Source organism: Onychomys torridus, chromosome 2, assembly GCF_903995425.1.
Source record: "Onychomys torridus chromosome 2, mOncTor1.1, whole genome shotgun sequence".
Taxonomy (NCBI): Eukaryota; Metazoa; Chordata; class Mammalia; order Rodentia; family Cricetidae; genus Onychomys; species Onychomys torridus.
Window position 1 is genome coordinate 2,230,333 of NC_050444.1, and position 20,169 is coordinate 2,250,501.

Genomic DNA, 20,169 nt, shown 5'->3' on the forward strand with positions numbered 1-20,169 from the left:
GGACAAATCTCTCTCATCCACAAGTACCACAGCTGCTCAGACCCAACCAAGTAAACACACAGAGACTTATATTACTTATAAACTGTATGACCATGGCAGGCTTCTTGCTAACTGTTCTTATATCTTAAGTTAACCCATTTCTATTAATCTATAAGTTGCCACGTGGCTTGTGGCTTACTGGTATCTTAACATCTTCTCAAGGCAGCAGCTGGCAGTGTGTCTCTGACTCAGCCTTCCACTTCCCAGAATTCTCCTCTCTCCTTGACCCGCCTAAACTTCTTGCCTGGCTACTGGCCAATAAATGTTTTATTTATTAGTCAATCAGAGCAACACATTTAACACACAGAATATCCCACAGCAAAACCCAATATGCCAAGTCAGGTAAGCCAGAAGAAAACAAATAACTTTCAGCACTTTAAGATCAACTAAGTTAAATATACTATGGCCTTTACCTGAGGAACGGCTGCACTTCTGAAGGACAAAATGATTGAAGAAACTGTAAATCTTTTAATGATATGTCTGGAAGTTCACAGTCAAATTTTCGAGGCTTCTGAGTCTATAAAAGGAAAAAAAATTTTTACCAATATAAAGGATGGATTTAGATATGATTTCTTGCTATAATTAAATATAACATAAGAGAATGACAAAAATGTGACAAATGTTGTCATCACAATTAAGAGAGAAAAACAATAGAATGAAACAAAGGGCCCTGCAAAGATGACAGGACACACTAACTGTGAAGCTTTAACAGTCTGGACAATGAGCTGTTTGGTGACAGCTCATATGCTTGTTCTTCCCATATTGTCCTTGCACCATTTTAGTGAAGTTCTGGTATCCCATCAATACAAAATGGTGCCATGTGTTGCACTGTGCATGTGCTATGCCCCAATTTCCCCTGACTCACAGAATGATCACAAAAGTTGTCTGTATAGTAAATTCTATTGCTATGCCTTAGGAAGATTTCTTTCTTTGCTCTTCTCATTTGAAAAAATACTATGGGTCAACTTTAAACAAAAAGTATTAATTCTAAAGTCCTCCTAGTTGTTTTTTTTTAATACTGGCAAGAGTGGTATCTTTTAAAAATAACTCCAATTATCTTAATCATTGGTCAAAAAGATTTAAATATGTCAGAATAATCTACATAAAATAGGTTCATAGATAAGCAAGTATGTATATGAATTCCAATTACATTACTTGTGTACATTCTTAAGAAAGATTGCCCTGTAGAAACATATTTAAAACTGAGATCCTAAAACAAGGGAGGGGCACATAGCATTTCCCAAATTTCTTTGATCATGAAAAATGTTTCTTTTCATTTTAAAAATGAATAGATCTAGCTAACTGGCCTTAAAATATATCAAATGATATTATCATGTTTAATTTTAACAAAGACTTATTGAAGACTCAAATTACTCTGACTCACCAAGTAATGAAGTGGTGTGGACACAAAGGGATGAAAAGACAACAGCAAAGAGTATAAAAAAAAAAAGGAAAAACAAAACAGCTAAAAAAAATTGCATTTCCATTGATCTTGACAGCCTAATGTGTGCTCTCTGGTCATGAAGTAGTGGCACACATACTTGGCAGTAACCAACAAGTCTCTAATTGAACATAAGAGCCACTCAACAAGAAAGAGACCTGGCCTGGTACTGGAAACCTAGATAACTACTCAGTGCTAGTGAAGTCATGACAGTAGGAGAATCTACAACCATTTATTTGCTAAACCAGCACATCCTTAACAACAATCTACAGATATCTGTCCTTATACCCACAGAAAAATGTACACCTTCACCCTTCATTAACATAACTTCTCTTTGCAACAGAGATCACTACAGAAAAACCATAACCAATCAATTTGAAGAGTTGTGGAGGACAGTACCAAAGGGTACATCCACAAACATTCAAGCACCAAAGGCTCAAGAAAAATTGTCAAGAGGGGGGCAGAAAGATTGTAAGAGACAGAGGACTAGGGAATTTACCTTGTAGTAACACTAGAAGCTTTAGCCACAAAGTCTCACCAGCATACCCAAACGTGAGGGGTGAACGAGGAGGACAGCAACAAACACATGGAAAAACCCAAGAGGCCTCAACAAAGAACTGCAGGGGACTAAGGAAAGCTGGGAGCAGGAGAGGTGACCTTCCCCAAGGATGAACACACCAACCAACTGTCCAGTGCCAAACTGTCAACTCTGAAAATACCCGTGCAAGTAGCATTATCTGGACTCATCAAGTTATATTTCGGAATATATATGTATACACACACACTAAGAATTGATGAAAAAAGGCCATGAATTTGAAGGAGAGTGGGAGGGGTGTATAGGAAGCTTTAGAGGGAGGGAAGAGGAAGGATAAATACTGTAATTGAAATACATCCTCAAAACTTAAAAACAACAAATTATTAACACATATTAAAGCTTATACCAGGTAACCCTTAAAGCCAAAACCGTTTAATGCTGATTTAAAACTATCACAACTTATTCTGTTTCTGATAAATGCTTCTATCCCTAAAAAAGGAGGTTTTATAATATACAAATTTAGTCATGATTAGAAAATAAATACATACACAAAATGAGGGGGGCCAAGAGTCCAGTCCCTTAAACAGACGGTTTCTTAAAAAGGATTTCCCTATATGAAGAATTAGGAAGAAATACAATTATTTTAGAAATATTTAAGAGCCAAAGAAATTAAAAAGGAAAAGAGTAAATAAATTAACACTTACTAAATAATTTCCCAAAGGATTCCCTTTTTGACTTTTCAGCTTCATACAACTGTTTCCCATCTTTGACTAGAGCACCAGCCCACTTAAAAGAAGAAGGTTTATGTTAATAACATATCACAGTGATTAATGTTCACATATAACTAAATAATTGGAATTGCTTACCTCTCTGTAGTGTTTAATGAACATTTTCCTCCTTACAACCTCAACAACAGCTAGGCAATACATCTGCGGAACTGTGCTGAGAGCCTCGACAATTCTCACTCTTTCTAATAGCTCTATGACGAGGCGGAGCAGTGCTTGCAGTTTTTCTCCATCTTGATCAGCATGAAGCATCACAAAGCAACACCACCTACAGAAGCAGCAAGATTCATTGTTGTCAACAGTCCCAACATTTGCTAAAAAATCATCTTGTAGGTAAACTGTGAGGATCAAGACTCTAAAGTCTAATCCCAGGGTAATCAATGGGCATTTCGATGGAATCATAAGGGGAAATTATTCATTACTGGGAGATAAAAGCATGAACTCTAAAGAGCCTAAATTAAATATGATAGTATCTCTTACTTCAGTCTGACATGTAGATTGTTTGCTAGCTCTTGTTTGGCAGTGGTACACTTCTGTTTAATATCCAATAATTTTCTGTGGTTTTGCAACATAATCATTAGCTGATTTGCATGACTCAGGCACAGATCAGGTAACACAGATGCATCCTTCAAGTTTTCAGCTCTCATCTGATTAGCTAAAAATCCCTTTGAGAAAAAGTTTTAAGAATATTTAATTTCGTTAGATAAATGACATAAACACTCAATTAAGAGAAAAACAGATAATGGGCCACTTTACATTTTGAGCCCTAAAATCTGTATCCCACACTAAAGGGGAAACAAAGCAAATGGCTAGTTCAGGGACCGGAAACCAACTTACAATAATCTGTTATCTTGAAAGTTGTATTAAAACAACTGATCCAAACTCAAGCCCAAAGCAAACACATTCTTTACAATGTCAGGGAAACAAAATTTAAGCTACCTAAGACTTTTATATTTCTTTGATTTTTCTCACTAAAAACAAGCACATGAAACATCAACCTCACAAGAAATAAAAATGCAACAACCAATAGCAGCCACAGTGCTCCAAAAGCAGAGGCAGGAAAGATGACAACCTGGGCTACACAGTAAAACTCCAGTCCATGAAACACAGAGGGGAGGAGGGACACGAAGGAGGGAACAAGAGGAGGAGGTATAGCAGCACAAGATGAAATTCAGTTTTTGTGCTTTGAGGGTGGTGGAAACAACTGGTCATATTTCTTATTTTTCTTCTCTTTCTTGTCCTATTTGTTTTTGAGGGAGAATATGAGATACTAAGTTGTACGTAAGATATTGAAAATAACCTTTTCAAACTGTTCCTTTAGTCAGCGCCTGCCAGCACCCGACTGGACTAAGAGGTGAGTCTTTATCCTCATACCCGAACACCCAGCCCCTAGGCGTTGGGCCCAGGGGCACAACCTTGCGCCCCTACACCCCCACCCATTGCAGTTCCAGTTTCAGGCCAGTTGGCAGGCAAGCCTCCTGCACACAGGTCAGACTACTCCCATGCCCCATCAGACCCTGTAACCCAAGCCCTACCTCCCCCAAATCCCACCCACCTTACAAGACTGCAACTGTTTCTTGAGACAGAGCTTGCCAGCACCCAACTGGACTAAGAGGCCAGTTGGCAGGCAGACATCCTGCAGATAGGTCAGACTACCACTATCTACCACACGGGAAGACTGCAGCTACTCCCTGAGACAGAGCCCACTAGTGCCAGTTGGACTAAGAGCTGCTCCCTAAGACAAAAAGTCCATCAGCACTGACTAGACCAAGAGCTCCCACTCAATCAAGAGTATCAATCAGACCAAGATGTGGTGGGTATTGTGTCCCCTGAAATATTGTGTGTTCCCCGAAATAAACATATCTGGGGTCAGAGAACAGACAGCCACTAGAACAGAGCCAGAAATGGTGGCTAGAAAATGGGAAGAATAACCTATAGCAGAAGTTGGGCGGTGGTGGTACACACCTTCAATCCCAGCACTTGGGAGGCAGAGCCAGGCGGATCTCTGAGTTCAAGGCCACTTTAGAAACAGCTAAGCATGGTGACCCACGCCTTTAATCCCAGAAACCCAACCTTTAATACCAAGGAGTGGGGGCAGAAAGAGAAAAGTATATAAGGCGCGAGGACCAGGAATTGAAGGAGAAAAGCATGTAGTTAGTTAAGCATTTGGTTGGTTAAGCGTTCAGGCTTTGGAGCAACACAGTTCAGCTGAGAGCCATTGGGATGAGGACTCAGAAGCTTCCAGCCTGAGGAAAAATGATCACCGGAGGAACTAGCAAGGTGAGAAAGTTGTGGCTTGTTCTGTGTCTCTGATCTTCCAGCATTCACCCTAATAACTGGCCTCAGGTTTGAGTTTTATTAATAAGACTCTTTAAGATTCATGCTACACCAAGAGAGGCTCCCTCAGACACAGACACCACTTGCACCAAGTGGAGAAAGAGATGGGTAGACGCCAGTGCAAAAATACAGTCAACAACATAAAAACCAATATGGCTCCATCAGAACCTACATCAGCAAGACCTGAACATCCCAACACACAAGAAACAGAAAATATCTACCATAAAAATGACATTAAGAAGATATTAGAGATCTTATTTGAGGAAATGAAAAATTCCCTTAAAGAAATCGAGGAAAAATCAAACAAAAAATGGGAAGAAATCAGTAAATCCTTTGAAAGCCAAGAGAAAGCAATTAAACAAGTGAGGGAAACAGTTCAAGATTTCAAAACTGAAATGGAGTCAATAAAGAAGACACAAACTGAGGTAATGCTGGAAGTGGAAAATCTGAGTAAATGAACAGAAAATACAGATTCAAGTATAACCAACAGAATGCAAGAGATGGAAGAGTGGATTTCTGGTGTTGAGGATACAAGAGAAGAAATAGATTCATCAGTCAAAGAAAACACTAAAGTCAACAAAGTCATGACCCAAAATATCCAGGAAATTTGGGACACCATGAAAAGACCAAACCTAAGAATAGTAGGGATAGAGGAAGGAGAAGAATACTAACTCAAAGGCACAGAGAATATATTCAACAAAATCACATAAGAAAACTTTCCCAACCTAAAGAAGAAAATGCCTATAAAAATACAATGCTTACAGAACACCAAATAGACTGAATAAAAAAAAAGTCCCCTATCCACATAATAATCAAACCACTAGACATACAGAATAAAGAAAAATATTAAGAGCTGCAAAGGAAAAAGGCCAAGTAACATATAAAGGCAGACTCATAAGAATAACATCTGACTTCTCAATGGAAACTCTAAAAGCCAGAAGGGCCTAGACAGATGTTATACAGATACTAAGAGACCATGGATGTCAACCCAGACTATTATACCTAGCAAAACTCTCAATCAACATAGACAGAGTAAACACAGGCAATAGATAGTTGAATACCAACAAATACCAAAGAAGGGAAACATACAACACTACCACCAAAAATAACAGGAATTAACAATAACTGGTCATTAATATTCATCAATATCATCAATGGTCTCAAGTCACCTATAAAGACACAGGCTAACAGAATGGATACGAAAACAAGATCCATCTATTTGCTGCATACAAGAAACACATCTCAACTTCAAAAACAGACACCACCTCAGAATAAAAGGCTGGGAAAAGACATTTCAATCAAATGGATTTAAGAAGCAAGCTAGTGTAGCTATCCTAATATCTAATAAAATAGATTTCAAACTAAAATCAAGTGAAAGAGATTGGGAAGGACACTACATATTTATCACAGGGAAATTCGACCACATGCTTGGTCACAAAGCAAATTTCAACAGATACAAAAAAATTGAAGTAACCTTCTGTCTCTTATCAGACCACCATGGCTTAAAGTTAGACTTCAACAACAAAAATTACAGAAAGCCTACAATCTCATGGAAACTGAATAATGCGCAACTGAATCACCAATAGGTTAAGGAAAAAAATAAGAAAGAAATTAAAGATTTCCTAGAATTCAATGAAAATGAATGTACAACATACCCAAACTTATGGGACGCCATGAAAGCAGTGCTAAGAGAAAAATTCATAGCTCTAAATGCCCGAATAAAGAAGGTGGAGAAATCTCACACTAGTGACTTAACAGCACAATTGAAAGCTCTAGAACAAGAAGGAGGAAACTCACCCAGGAGAAACAGATGCCAGGAAATAATCAAATTGAGGACTGAAACCAAAAAAATAGAAACAAAGAGAATAATACAAACAATCAATGAAACAAAAAGTTGGTTCTTTGAGGAAAATCAACAAGATAAATAAGCCCTTATCCAATTAATCAAAAAGCAGAGACAGAGCATCCAAATTAACAAAATCAGAAAAGAAAAGGGAGACATAACAACAGACAATGAGGAAATCCAGAGAATCATCAGGTCATACTTCAAAAGCCTGTACTCCACAAAATTGGAAAATCTGAAAGAAATGGATGATTTTCTGGATAGGTACCCCATAACAAAGTTAAATCAAGAGCAGATACACATTTAAATAGACCAATAACCCCTAAGGAAATAGAAATGGTTGTTAAAAAGTCTCCCAACCAAAAAAAGCCCAGGACCAGATGGTTTCAGCTCAGAATTCTACCCAATTTTCAAAGAAGAGCTAATACCTATACTGTTTAAATTGTTCCACACCATAGAAACAGAAGGAACTTTATCAAATTCTTTTAATGAAGCTACAGTTACCCTGATACCCAAACCTCACAAACATGCAACAAAGAAAGAGATTTACAGGTCAATCTCCCTCATGAACGTTGATGCAAAAATACTCAATAAAATACTGGCTATCTGAATCCAGGAACACATCAAAAAATTCTCCACCATGACCAAGTAGTTTTCATCCCAGGGATGCAAGGATGGTTCAACATAAGAAAATCTGTCGTTGTAATACACCATATAAACAAACTGCAAGAAAAAAAACCACATGATCATCTCATAGGATGCTGAAAAAGCCTTTGACAAAATCCAACACCCCTTCATGATAAAGGTTCTAGAGAGATCAAGAATACAAGGAACATACCTAAACATAATAAAGGCAATTTACAGCAAGCCAACAGCCAACATCAAATTAAATGAAGAGAAACTCAAAACGATTCCATTAAAATCAGGAACAAGGCAAGGCTGTCCATTCTCCCCATACTTATTCAATATAGTACTTGAAGTTTTAGCCAGTGCAATACGACAACAAAAGGAGATCAAGGGGATACAATCTTTCATTATTTGCAGACAATATGATAGTATACATAAGTGACCCCAAAACTTCTACCAAGGAACTCCTACAGCTGATAAACAACTTCAGCAAGGTGGCTGGATACAAAATTAACTCAAAAAAAATCAGAAGCCCTCCTATATGCAAATGAAAAAAGGGGCTGAGAAGGAAATCAGAGGAACATCACCCTTTACAATAGCCACAAACACTATAAAATACCTTGGGGTAACTCAAACTAAACAAGTGAAAGACCTGTCTGATAAGAACTTGAAGACTCTGAAGAAAGAAATTGAAGAAGATATCAGAAAATGGAAAGATCTCCCATGCTCACGGATAGGTAGAATCAACATAGTAAAAATGGCAATCTTACCAAAAGCAATATACAGATTCAATGCAATCCCCATCAAAATCCCAACACAATTCTTCAGACTAGGAAAGAACAATACTTAACTTTATATGGAAAAACAAAAAACCTAGGATAGCTAAAAGAATCCTGTATAATAAAGCAACCTCTGGAGGCATCATGATCCCTGACCTCAAGCTCTACTATAGAGCTATAATAATAAAATCAGCTTGGTACTGGCATAAAAACCAACATGTGGACCAATGGAATCAAATTTAAGACCCTGACATTAATCCACACACCTATGAAAATATGATTTTCGACAAAGAAGCCAAAACTGTACCATGGAAAAAATAAAGCATCTTCAACAAATGGTGCTGGTCTAACTGGATGTCAACATGCAGAAGATTGCAAATAGATCCATATCTGTCGCCATGCACAAAACTCAAGTCCAAGTGGATCAAAGATCTCAACATATATCCAGTTACACTGAACTTGCTAGAAGAGAAAAGTAGGAAGTAGTCTGGAATGAATTGGCACAGGAGACCACTTCCTAAATATAACACCAGTAGCACAAACACTGAGAATGACCATTAATAAATGGGACCTCCTGAAACTGAGAAGCTTTTGTAGAGCAAAGGAAAACAGTCAATAAGAGCAAATGACAGCCTACAGAATGGGAAAAGATCTTCACCAACCCCACATCTGACAGAGAGCTAATCTCCAAAATATATAAAGAATTCAAAAAGCTAGACATCAAAATATTAAACAATCCAATTAAAAAATTGAGCTACAGAGCTTAACAGAGAATTCTCAACAGAAGAATCTCAAATGGCTGAAAGGCATTTAAGGAACTGTTCAACATCCTTAGTCATCAGGGAAATGCAAAACAAGACAACTCTAGGATACCATCTTACACCTGTCAGAATGGCTAAGACCAAAAACACTGAATACAACCTATGTTGGAGAACATCCCTCCACTGTTGGTGGGAATGCAAACTTGTACAGCCACTCTGGAAATCAGCATGGCAGTTTCTCAGAAAATTGGGAATAAGTCTTCCTCAAGACCCAGTTATACCACTCTTGGGCATATACCCAGGGAATGCTCAATCTTACCACAAGGCCACATGCTCAACTATGTTCATATCAGCATTATTCGTAACAGCAAGAACCTGGAAATAACCTGGAAGCCCCTCAACTGAAGAATGGATAAAGAAAATATGGCACATATACACAATGGAGTACTACTCAGCAGTAAAAAAAAACCAGTGATATAATGAAATTTGCAGGCAAATGGATGGATCTAGAAAATATCATCTTGAGTGAGGTAACCCAGACTCAGAAGGACAAACATAGTATGTACTCACTCATAAGTGGATACTAAATGGGAGGGAAGGGATGGCCAGACTGCAACCCATAACCCCAGAGAGGCTAACAGGGAAAGACTCTAAGAGGGACACATGAGCGGACTACATGAGCGGACTGGATGTGGGGTGGTTGGCAGAGGGTGAGGAGAAGGGGATGAGAACATAGGGAAATGGGAGGGTCAAGCTGGAACAGGGACAGAGTGGGAGGGCAGGGAGGAAGATACCATGATAGATGAGGACATCATGGGAATAGGAAGAGGGAGGGTGCTTGGAAGGCTCTCAGAAATCCACAAGATTGATCCCACCTTGGTCTGCTGACAGTGGTCCAGAGGATGCCTAGTCTGGTCTACTCTAGTGACCAGCCTAGCAAATAACCTAGCTGTCATCATAGAGCCTTTGTTCGAGTGACTAATGGAGGTAGATAAAAAGATCCACGGCCAGGGACAAGGCTGAGCTCCGGGAATCCAACTGATGAGAGAGAGGAGAGATACTGCAGGCAAGGGACATCAAGATCATGATGGGAGGACGTGCAGAGATGACTGGCCACACTAGTGGAAGCCCATGAACTGTGGACTGGTGGCTGTGGAGTCCCCATGGGATTGCATTTTGCATTAGGCCCTCTGGATACTGAAGATGGTTGTTTGGCTTGAAATGTTTGGGGGGCACCCAGACAAGGGGATTGGGATCTGTCCCTGGTCTATGGGCAGGCTTCTGGAATCTGGTGCCTATGGTGTGACACCTTGCACGGCCTTGGTGCAATGGGAAGGTGCTAGGGATATTGCTCTGTATAAATAAAATTCTGATTGGACAGTGGCCAGGCAGGAAGTATAGGCGGGACAAGAGAGAAGAGAATTCTGGGAAGTGGAAGGCTGGGGAGAGACACTGCCAGCTGCTGCCATGAGAAGCAACATGTAAAGACACCAGTAAGCCACAAGCCACGTGGAAAAGTATAGACTAACACAAATGGGTTAATTTAAGATAGAAGAAGTAGATAACAAGAAGCCTTCCACAGCCATACAGTTTGTAAGCAATATAAGTTTCCATATGTTTACTTGGTTGGGTCTGAGCGTCTATGGGCCTGGTGGGTGAGAGAGATTTGTCCTGACTGATTTGTCTAACTACAGGAAGGTGCTTAGACCTGCCTAGGCTCAGTGTGCTGGGCTCTGCTGACTCCCCAAGGGAGACCTCTATTTGGGGGATGTGAAGATGCGGGGTGGCTTGGGAAAGAGGGCTGGATGGTGGGAGGAGGGGGGAATCTGTGGATAGTATGTGGAGTGAGTAGAAAATTTCTTAATGAAGAAAAATGGGGGAAAAAAAAAAGAAAAATAATCTTTTCACTCCAGCTAAGGAAATACATTCATGGCTTGTATTTCAGTTCCATCCATAATACCTGAACTCTTTACTTATCAAACTGAACCACTAAGACAATGCCTTGGCTTTGTGTCATGGTAGTCAGCTATAATCACAACACTGGAAAGGAGGCAGAGGCATGTTAGGCTGGGTAACAGTGAGACCCTGTCTCAAATGGGAATAACAACAGAATATAGCTTTTCCCTCCTCTATTATGTGGTATATTGTTATAAATCTGAACTTCCCTCACAAGCTCACTTTTCCAGTGATAGCCCTCCCTTGGTATTGTTCTGAGAAGATATAAAACCCCTGGGATATAAGACTTGGCTGAAAAATGGATCACTGGGGTATGGACCTTTAGATCTCTAGCCCAGCCCTGCCTATTCCATTCTTTGTTTCTGGATCCTATTCTTCTTAACCTGACAAGAGGTAAGTTGTATCTCTGTTACTACTGAAGCTGCTCCTTCTAAATCTGCTCCTGGTGCCCTGACTTTACTATCATTGCAGACTGTACCCTTCTGAAACCAAACCTAATAAACCTTTTTTCCCTTAACTTTTTTGTTAGCTCTATAGTCATAGTGACAGGCAAACTTAACTAGTACATATATATATATAAAATAATGCATTACCAACTGTGAAGGGAAAAGTGAATAAATGTGCACACTAAATAGACACTACAGTTAAAATAAAAAAAAAAAAAAAAATAGCCAAATACAATACCTGAGCGAGCTCTTTCTGTTCATTTACCAGCCGGCCACAGCTAGCAATCATCTGGTCCAGGGCATACAGCCTATCTTCAAGCCCTTTAATGGCTTTCATATTCTGATTATCAAGTTTGGCAATAGTTTGATGGCATTCTAAGATAAATGGTTGAATAATCTTTGGGTCAAGCTAAATGAAAAGGAAACATATATGAATAAAATCTCCTAGAAATAGTTTCAACTGTATTCCACACTAATTGGATATAGGGTCAGATAAAGTGATAGAAAATGACACAGAAAAACAACACATAGGAATCAACTTATACTTCCAAAGGAAGTTTAATAGGACTCATCTCATCCTAAACAACTGGTGCTAAACAAACTACAATACGAAATCAAGTGCATAATTCCAAGAAACACGAATCTGAACCAATGCTATAATTTAATTAATTCTCAATATCCCAAGAAAATGTTATTTTTCAAGGTCATCAAAGTCATATAAAGTAGAGCTAATGACAAACCCATTCTTGGGTAGTAATTCTTATCAATTCAACTTCTCTCCAGGCATCTTCCACAGCCAGGCATGTTGGCATATGCTTAATTCACAGCTTAGCAAGCAAAGCAGAAGACTAAAAGTTCAGGCTCACACAGCAACTCTGCAAGACCCTATCTTTAAAAAGGCAAGAAAACTTAAACTTAATCTCTACTGCAAGGAAATGGGTAGATCAATATGCTTTCTTAATCTTTAATCTTGCCTGTTATCTGGCTTTAATTTCACAATGTGTTACTATTTTTTAGTAAACACTGTCAAGTCACAAATATCAAATAACCTTGCTTCATTAAAGGCTCTTGGCACTTTGGCATAGCAGACCACCTTTGCCAATCTCTTCAGACTCTGCTGGTTCCTTGACAGACTTCTTCTCAGACTCTAATTACTACAATTCCTTCCATCCATCCATCCATCCATCCATCCATCCATCCACCCATCCATCCATCCATCCATCCATTTTCAGGTAGGGTTTCACTCAGGGACTCAAATTACATTGCATAAGCTAATTTCAAATTTTCAGTGTTGGGATTATAGGTGAGAGCCACTGCCAATACCTTGAAAGAATATTTTATTACTTCATCATTACTGTATTGCAGTGCTGCAGACTGAACCTGGGGCCTTGGTAAGCAAGTGCTCTACATATAAACAAAAAGACACACCATAGCCTCCACATGGAGTCAGAACACGATTTCTAACAATTAGTTCTCTCTTGTCACCATGTGAGTCCTGGGGACTGAAATGAGGTTTTCAGGCTTTTACTCACTGAGTCATATTGCCAGATCCTAAGCTCAACTTTTAAAGGAGGAAAAGCAGCAGTTTTTCAAGCCTTAGACAGTGATTCTCAATGCCTGCTATTATCAACATTAAGATATCAACCAAGTTATTCTTTCAACTGTGTGTGTGTGTGTGTGTGTGTGTACACGCAAGCAAATGTACATGTGTGGGCATTTATGTGAGCTCTCAAAAGCCATGACATACATGTGGAAGTCAAAGGACAACCAATTCCCTCCCTACACCATCTGGGATGCAGATACCATACTCAAGTTATCCTTTACCCACTAAGCCATCTCATTGACCAATGATGTCTTTGCAACTGTCCCACTGATCTATAAATGAGGTATCTGACTAGGCCCTTTAAATGGGGCTAGAGAGAAGGTGAAACAGGAAGACAATTCAAGTAATGTAAACAATAGTCAGAAAGAGTAAAATAATGGATAGCTTGAGTTACTTTAACATAATTTAAAAGAACTTTATTATAATAAAATTTTACTTATTTAATAATTTGTGGAATATTTTATTCCATCTTCCCAGATGATAAAAGCCATAATTTCTAGATAGCTTTCATTAATATTAATCATATTAATAATTATTTGTTCAGTTTTCCATCTAGTGCTATATTGATTTTTACTCATGAACTCTCTTTGACATATACATGGCAACATACAACAGTTGCCTTAGAGAAGTTGTAAAACCAAATTTCTAATCTCTATTTCTAGCTATATAACCTTTAAACAAACTACCCTCTACACAACAAGCAAAATATTCAATAAATAGCTGCATGTATCAATGCACACCTTTACTATCAGCACTAGATAGGTAGAAGAATTTCAAGGCCAGCCAGGGCTATATAATGAGACCCTGTCTTACTAAATAGATAGATAGGTAGGTAGGTAGGTAGGTAGGTAGGTAGGTAGATAGATAGATAGATAGATAGATAGACAGATAGATAGATAAACAATAAAGTAAAATAAGTTGCTTGAAAGAAATACTAGAAACACTAAGGGTCAATAAACTCTGGGAAGTTTAAACTGAGCTAAGTTTACATGTTAACCCATTTATTAATCAGAAACATAAATTCTCTTCATTTATAAAATATAAGTCTACAAAAAATGAATCAACAATTAAGTATTATGCATAAATTAAAGTTGGGTTGCAAACAAAATAACTACCAAAATTATCATCTATCAGTGTATACAAATGTAAAACTAGGGATTCAAATTGCTAAGAAACTTATAAACATTGTCGGGCAGTGGTGGTGCATGCCTTTAATTCCAGCACTTGGGAGGCAGAGGCAGGTGGTCTCTGAGTTCAAAGCCAGCCTGGTCTACAAAGCAAGTTCCAGGACAGCGAGGACTGTTACACAGAAAAGCCCTGTCTCAAAAAACAAAAAAGAAAGAAAAATATGAGACACTGACACTTACATTCACAAGTGTCAGGGCTGGAATTAGAGAGACTTCAAACATTAAATCTAAAAAACTTATGTCCCAACTAATTTCCAGAGGTAGGTATCTGAATTTCACAGTTGGAAATATACATTATGAATAACAATAGAAATGGGATTAAACTATGAAACTAAGGACTTTAAACAGAAACAAAAAGCATCTCCTCTAGGCACCTTTTATTTATTATATTGCTGGAAAACAAAACTACTGCTATGAGATAAATAGTACTCACTAAATGAGACACAAAGACCAAAATGTCTCATGGTGGATCTGGTAGCAAGGCCTGTATTCCCAGCTACTGAAAAGGTTAATGCAGGAGGATTGTAAAATGTCTAAATTGGACTACACAGTGAGTTATAAGTCAGCCTAGGGAAGTTAATGAGACTCTGTCTCAAAACAATGCAGGGGATACAACACAGTGGTACAGTGCTTCCCTAGCAAGCATCAGGTTTTATGTAAAATTATTGTGACTTCTAATACAGTTCTTGTAGCAGCAACCGAATAATGACAAAGACTTATAATAATAATTATGAAAGTTTGGCCTTAGCTTAGGTTTGTTTCTAACTAGCTCTTATAACTTAAATTAACCCATTTTTATTCATCTATGTGCTGCCACATGGCTTCTACCTCTCCTCCTGCATGCCCTGCTGCTTCTCTGTCTCTTCTGGCATCTACACCTAGATTCATCTCCTCACCTCTCTCTCTTCCTGGAAATCCTAGCTATACCTCTTCCTGCCTAGGTATTGGCCACTCGGCTCTTTATTAGACCAATAAGAAGGCACCTTGGCAAAAACACATCTTCACAATGTACAAAAAAGATTATTCCACAACAAGTTCTAATTATGAAAAATGATGTTGGTTATTGTTATCACTGTTATATAGTTGATCATCCAGTCAAATGGAAATGTGAGCTACTAAATACTAGTTTAAAATTTAAGCAGAAACAATCTAGCTTTCATTCGTCTTTGACAATAATTTTTGCTGGGGCAAATGCTTAACTGAATGAAATACCTACCTATTGGACATTATCAAGGACACAGATGATGAACATATTAGGAAACCAAGATCTTTTTTTTTTTTTTTTTTTTTTTTGGTTTTTCAAGACAGGGTTCCTCTGTGTAGCTTTGTGCCTTTCCTGGAACTCACTTGGTAGCCCAAGCTGGCCTCGAACTCATAGAGATCCGCCTGGCTCTGCCTCCCAAGTGCTGGGATTAGAGGCATGCACCACCACTGCCTGGCTGGAAACCAAGATCTTAGAGGATTCACTTTACTTATAACTTAAGGTAGGCAGTCCTATTCCAGGAATCATAGACTAGATTATCTGGTTTTTTTAAAGAACTGATCAATCAAGGACCCAATCTGTTTTTCAACTAAGTGCCCCTTTAAGCAAAGCCCAACTATTCCAGCGTTTGTATTTGGGTAACTGAAATCTTCAAAACTGTAGTACTTTGTGTTAGTAAAATAATAATTTCCTTTTTGATGCAAATGTTTTGTAGGGAGGTGCTAAGTGGTAAAAGACAACTTTCTAGATGAAGGAAATGTTCAACACTATACTTTAGTTGGTAGTGATTTTTTCTTGAACCACTCAAAAGCTATGTAATCCTTCTCATTGCACTAAAAATTTATATTTTGAAATAATTTATAACCAATTCAAAAGCATAGTTACAAGTAATTTGATCCAATCTCCAAGTTCCAATCCAAGGTATTCTGTTTCAACTATAACAGTCCACCAGACACACACACACACATTACTTACCCTGCTCATAGAATCAAAGCACTTCCTGACCAAAGATTCCACATCATTGGGTCTATCTTGAACATTTATCCAGTCTAACAAGGAAACATTAAAAAAAGGTAGATCACTGTCTTTATCATCTACTGAAGCTTCTTCTTGCTGGACAGTACTTTGACAAGATTCCCTAAGTTCTTTGCCACGTTCAGCATTGGTGGGATCTGGAACTACATGCTCCACTGACTTGTGAAATGAGGTTAACAAAGATGTGTTAGTTGTTCTAGGCATATCAGGAGAGAGCACCAGTTCAGAGGATCTTTTCATCTCAGCTTTCTCTGAGCCTTCATGTTCATCTAAAGAATCCAGTCTTCCCAAACATTGCCTGTAGCTATGTCTGGTTAGGCACTCCAACAGTGGAATCTTGGCCATTACTGAGACCGCAGTTCCTAAACTTAATATACAAAACATGAGTCAGTAAAGCAAGTGTGCTCTAGTATCATCCAATAAAATCACAGTGTACTTCAAAGAACCAGCCTCACGACTGCTCCATGTATTATACACATAATAGCTCTTTTATTATCCAGCTAAATGTACAGTTTAGTAGAGAGGTGACCATTAACACTGAAATTTCAATTTATAGCAAAGCTACCTAGATTATACTAAACAAGTAGACATTGACTTTTTAATCAAACGCTTTTCACATAAAACCTTTTTATTAAAAAATAAAATGAAATGAAATGAAGCTGGACCAGAGAAGTCCCTTTAATGCAATCAAATATATTTAATGTCTTGAAAGCAGGGATAAAATTCATAATTTAGCCTTAGGGTAACTCTTATATTCACCATATCAGGAAAATAAGAGAGATAAGCTCCTAAAGGATATGGGGAAAAATATGAAATCTTTAAGATCTCATTAAACTATATTGTACATAAAAAGATTCAGGTCCTTAAAGTAAACTGATGTGGTTAGTGGGACTCTCTCCAAAATAGGTACCCAGAAAAGGTTATTGAAATAAATAATTAAGAATGATCCTTTTAATACTGATTAGTCATTCTCTTTCCTATCAATATTTCTTTCAATGTCTATGAAGGCCAAAACTTGTCCATAAACTGAGAAAAATTGGGTAAAGAAGGAGTCATGTGGCTGGGATGCAACTTAGAGTAAAAATGCCTGTCTAACACAACAAGGAACTTGGACTGAGTCCCTAGCATCACTTTAAAAAAATGCAAAGATTAAGGAAGGGAAGGAAAATAAGAGAATATGCTGTCACCTCTACTGTAAATTCAAAGAAAAAAAAAAAGAAGAAGAAAACTAAAAACCAGAATACAAAATCTGAAAAGTACATATATGAGCACGCAGTAGTTATTCTAAGGTTAAATTAACGCTCATGTGTATATTAATTATAGATTTCCTTTCCTTCTAAACATGCCTAATATATAAAGAACTTATACTAGGATGGCAATACTTTTAAAATAACCAATGTCTGATGCCTTTTTATTTACATGAGATGAGGGATCTGGTCTTTTTTTTTTTCCTCCTCCATTTTACATTTTCTCTATTGGTAAAAATACAGGAAAAGATTTTTTAGTTTTATAAATTACTCAAGAAAGTCACTCAAGAAAAAACAAAGCATGTGGGAGTCAAAATATGTATTTTTTTAAAAATACATAAAAAACCATAATTTAGAGCTGGGCATGGTGGTGCATGCCTTTAATCCCAGCAACTGAGAGACAGAGGCAGATGGATCTCTGTGAGTTCAAAGTAAGCCTGGTCTACACAGTGAATTCAAGAACAGACAGGGATACATAGAGAGACCCTGTCTCCAAAAACAAACAAACAAACAAATAAAGCACCAAACCAAAAACCACAACTTAACTAAAGCATGACTCTAAAAATTGGCCAATGAGATGGCTGAGTGGGTAACAAGAAAGGCCTGAATCCCACACTGGAAAGACAGGCTCAAATCTAAAGTTGTCCTCTGACTTCTACGTAAGCACCATGGAACACACATGCCTTTACTTACAAAATAATAACAATAATAAATGTTTCAAAAGACTCTAAAATTAATCATATTTCAATAAACATATGGTCTCCAAGGAACAAACATCCAGTAACTAAAAAAACTGACAAACTTCAAAGGCATTTTAAAAATCCACTTAATGATAAACATACTGAGTAAGTTTTAACTTGATGTCTTCTATGGATTGCAGATAATCTGAATAAATACTTTCAAACTTGAAAAGAAGCTTTTGGTATGAATTTGAACAGTCCTCTAGATTGGCCATGATTGCAGCCCAGCCTTGGTGCTGAAGATGTTCATCATGAACAAGACCTTCACAGAAAGAGCAAAGCTTCTTGGCAACTTCATACATTTCCTGTTTGAAAATGGAAAAGAATATAAGAAAGCAATGGTCTGTATATACATGTTTGCATATATATGTATACATACACACACACATTTTCACAAATATTTGTACCAAACATAAAAGATTGAAAAAGCATTATCAAATTCTATATAATATAAACACATCTTGAAATTCTAAGGTCAGAGTCCTCAAAATATAAAATTATTATTATTACTTTTGTGTGTGTGTGCATGTGTTTGTATGTGCATATACATGCTGCAGTATATATGTATGTGGCACATGTGCAAGAGTATGAGCAAGAGTAAGAGGAGATTGAGTATCTATCACTTCCATTCTATTCAAGTCTGAGCCTGGATCTGGGCTGGTAGCCAGCAAGCTCAATGACACTCTGTCTACTGACCCTCAATTACTGTTCCCAGATTTTTAAATAGGTGTTGGGAACTCAAGTCTTCATGCTTATCCAACAAGTGTTCTTACCAACTGAGAGTCAAATGATTTTTAAGAACGGATGACTGGAATTCAGTTACAAAGAATCAAGTGCAAAGTGATAAAAAGCTGCAGGAGATTTCTGAGTAAGAGAAGTTTCCTGCCACAGAAGATTCTGGACCTGCCGAAAATATAACATCACTCTGTCTTAGCTACTTAAAAAGAAAAAGGAGACAAGTGAAGACTTTCTAAGTTCAGGTTACTTATGAAGGTACAAAGAAAATACTGATATAAATTAGGAAGTAATGAAAAATTCCAAAGCCTGGAAAAGAATAAAATGGAGAAGAATAGAAAATGTAAAATATAACTTCTTAGCAACAGTCTAGAGGAAAGAGAAGAGAGGGCCACAAGTCTAAAGTCTCACAAAAAGCTAACAAAAAAGAAATCAGTTTTTACGCTGAGCCAGCAGGGTGGTGCAAACCTGTAATACAATTAGGTGGCAGAAGTATGAAGGAAACATAGATAATTAGACAGACACACACCATGCTTGTCAGGGGGAGGTGACAGAAAGGGAGCAAGCAAACAGTCAATACTATAAACAAACACAGCAATGCATAGAATATGTACATTAAGATGTTAGGAGTAGTGTGCCACAGGATCTCTTCCCCCAAGAAAAACAATACAGGTTACCACTGCTCTTAGTTGTCCATTAGAATTTGTGGTGGGACCCTAGGATCCTACGCTGAAGGCAATACAAACATTCACACACATTCATCACAGGAAAGGAAGAGAAGCTGGTACTGATCAGGAACCTTCTTCTCTGTTGGCTAGCTTTCATAGTACTGGAAGCTGCTATTTAAGAAACTTGTGTGTGGGGATGGGGAGCAGGTATCCACATTCTTACGCAGCTGCAAACTCCTTGAACTGCAATGATGACTGGGTAAGAATGTTGAAGATATGCCCATAGGTGCATAATGTTATTGGGATAATCAACCACTTTCTGAGTTCTGTTCCACAGGAGTAAACACATGCATGCCTGGTATTATAAATCTGGCCAATAATCCATGATTGGAAGCTCACAGGACCTAGATGCGAACCTAGTTT

At 37.9% G+C, this 20,169-nt stretch overlaps 1 protein-coding gene across 3 annotated transcripts in view; it reads right to left on the reverse strand.

Moving 5' to 3' along the window:
• The window catches only part of Rb1cc1 (RB1 inducible coiled-coil 1), a 74,806-nt gene that overhangs the window by 25,746 nt on the left and 28,891 nt on the right, over positions 1-20,169 (reverse strand). For all 3 annotated transcript variants that reach the window (XM_036177535.1, XM_036177534.1, XM_036177533.1), the window contains exons 6-13: positions 18,446-18,648; positions 16,297-16,723; positions 11,788-11,958; positions 3,281-3,465; positions 2,882-3,068; positions 2,720-2,801; positions 2,564-2,625; positions 453-556 (exon numbers count right to left, since the gene is read on the reverse strand). In XM_036177535.1, coding sequence (XP_036033428.1) covers positions 453-556; positions 2,564-2,625; positions 2,720-2,801; positions 2,882-3,068; positions 3,281-3,465; positions 11,788-11,958; positions 16,297-16,723; positions 18,446-18,648 — 1,421 coding nt within the window. The remainder of the gene's footprint in view (positions 1-452; positions 557-2,563; positions 2,626-2,719; positions 2,802-2,881; positions 3,069-3,280; positions 3,466-11,787; positions 11,959-16,296; positions 16,724-18,445; positions 18,649-20,169) is intronic.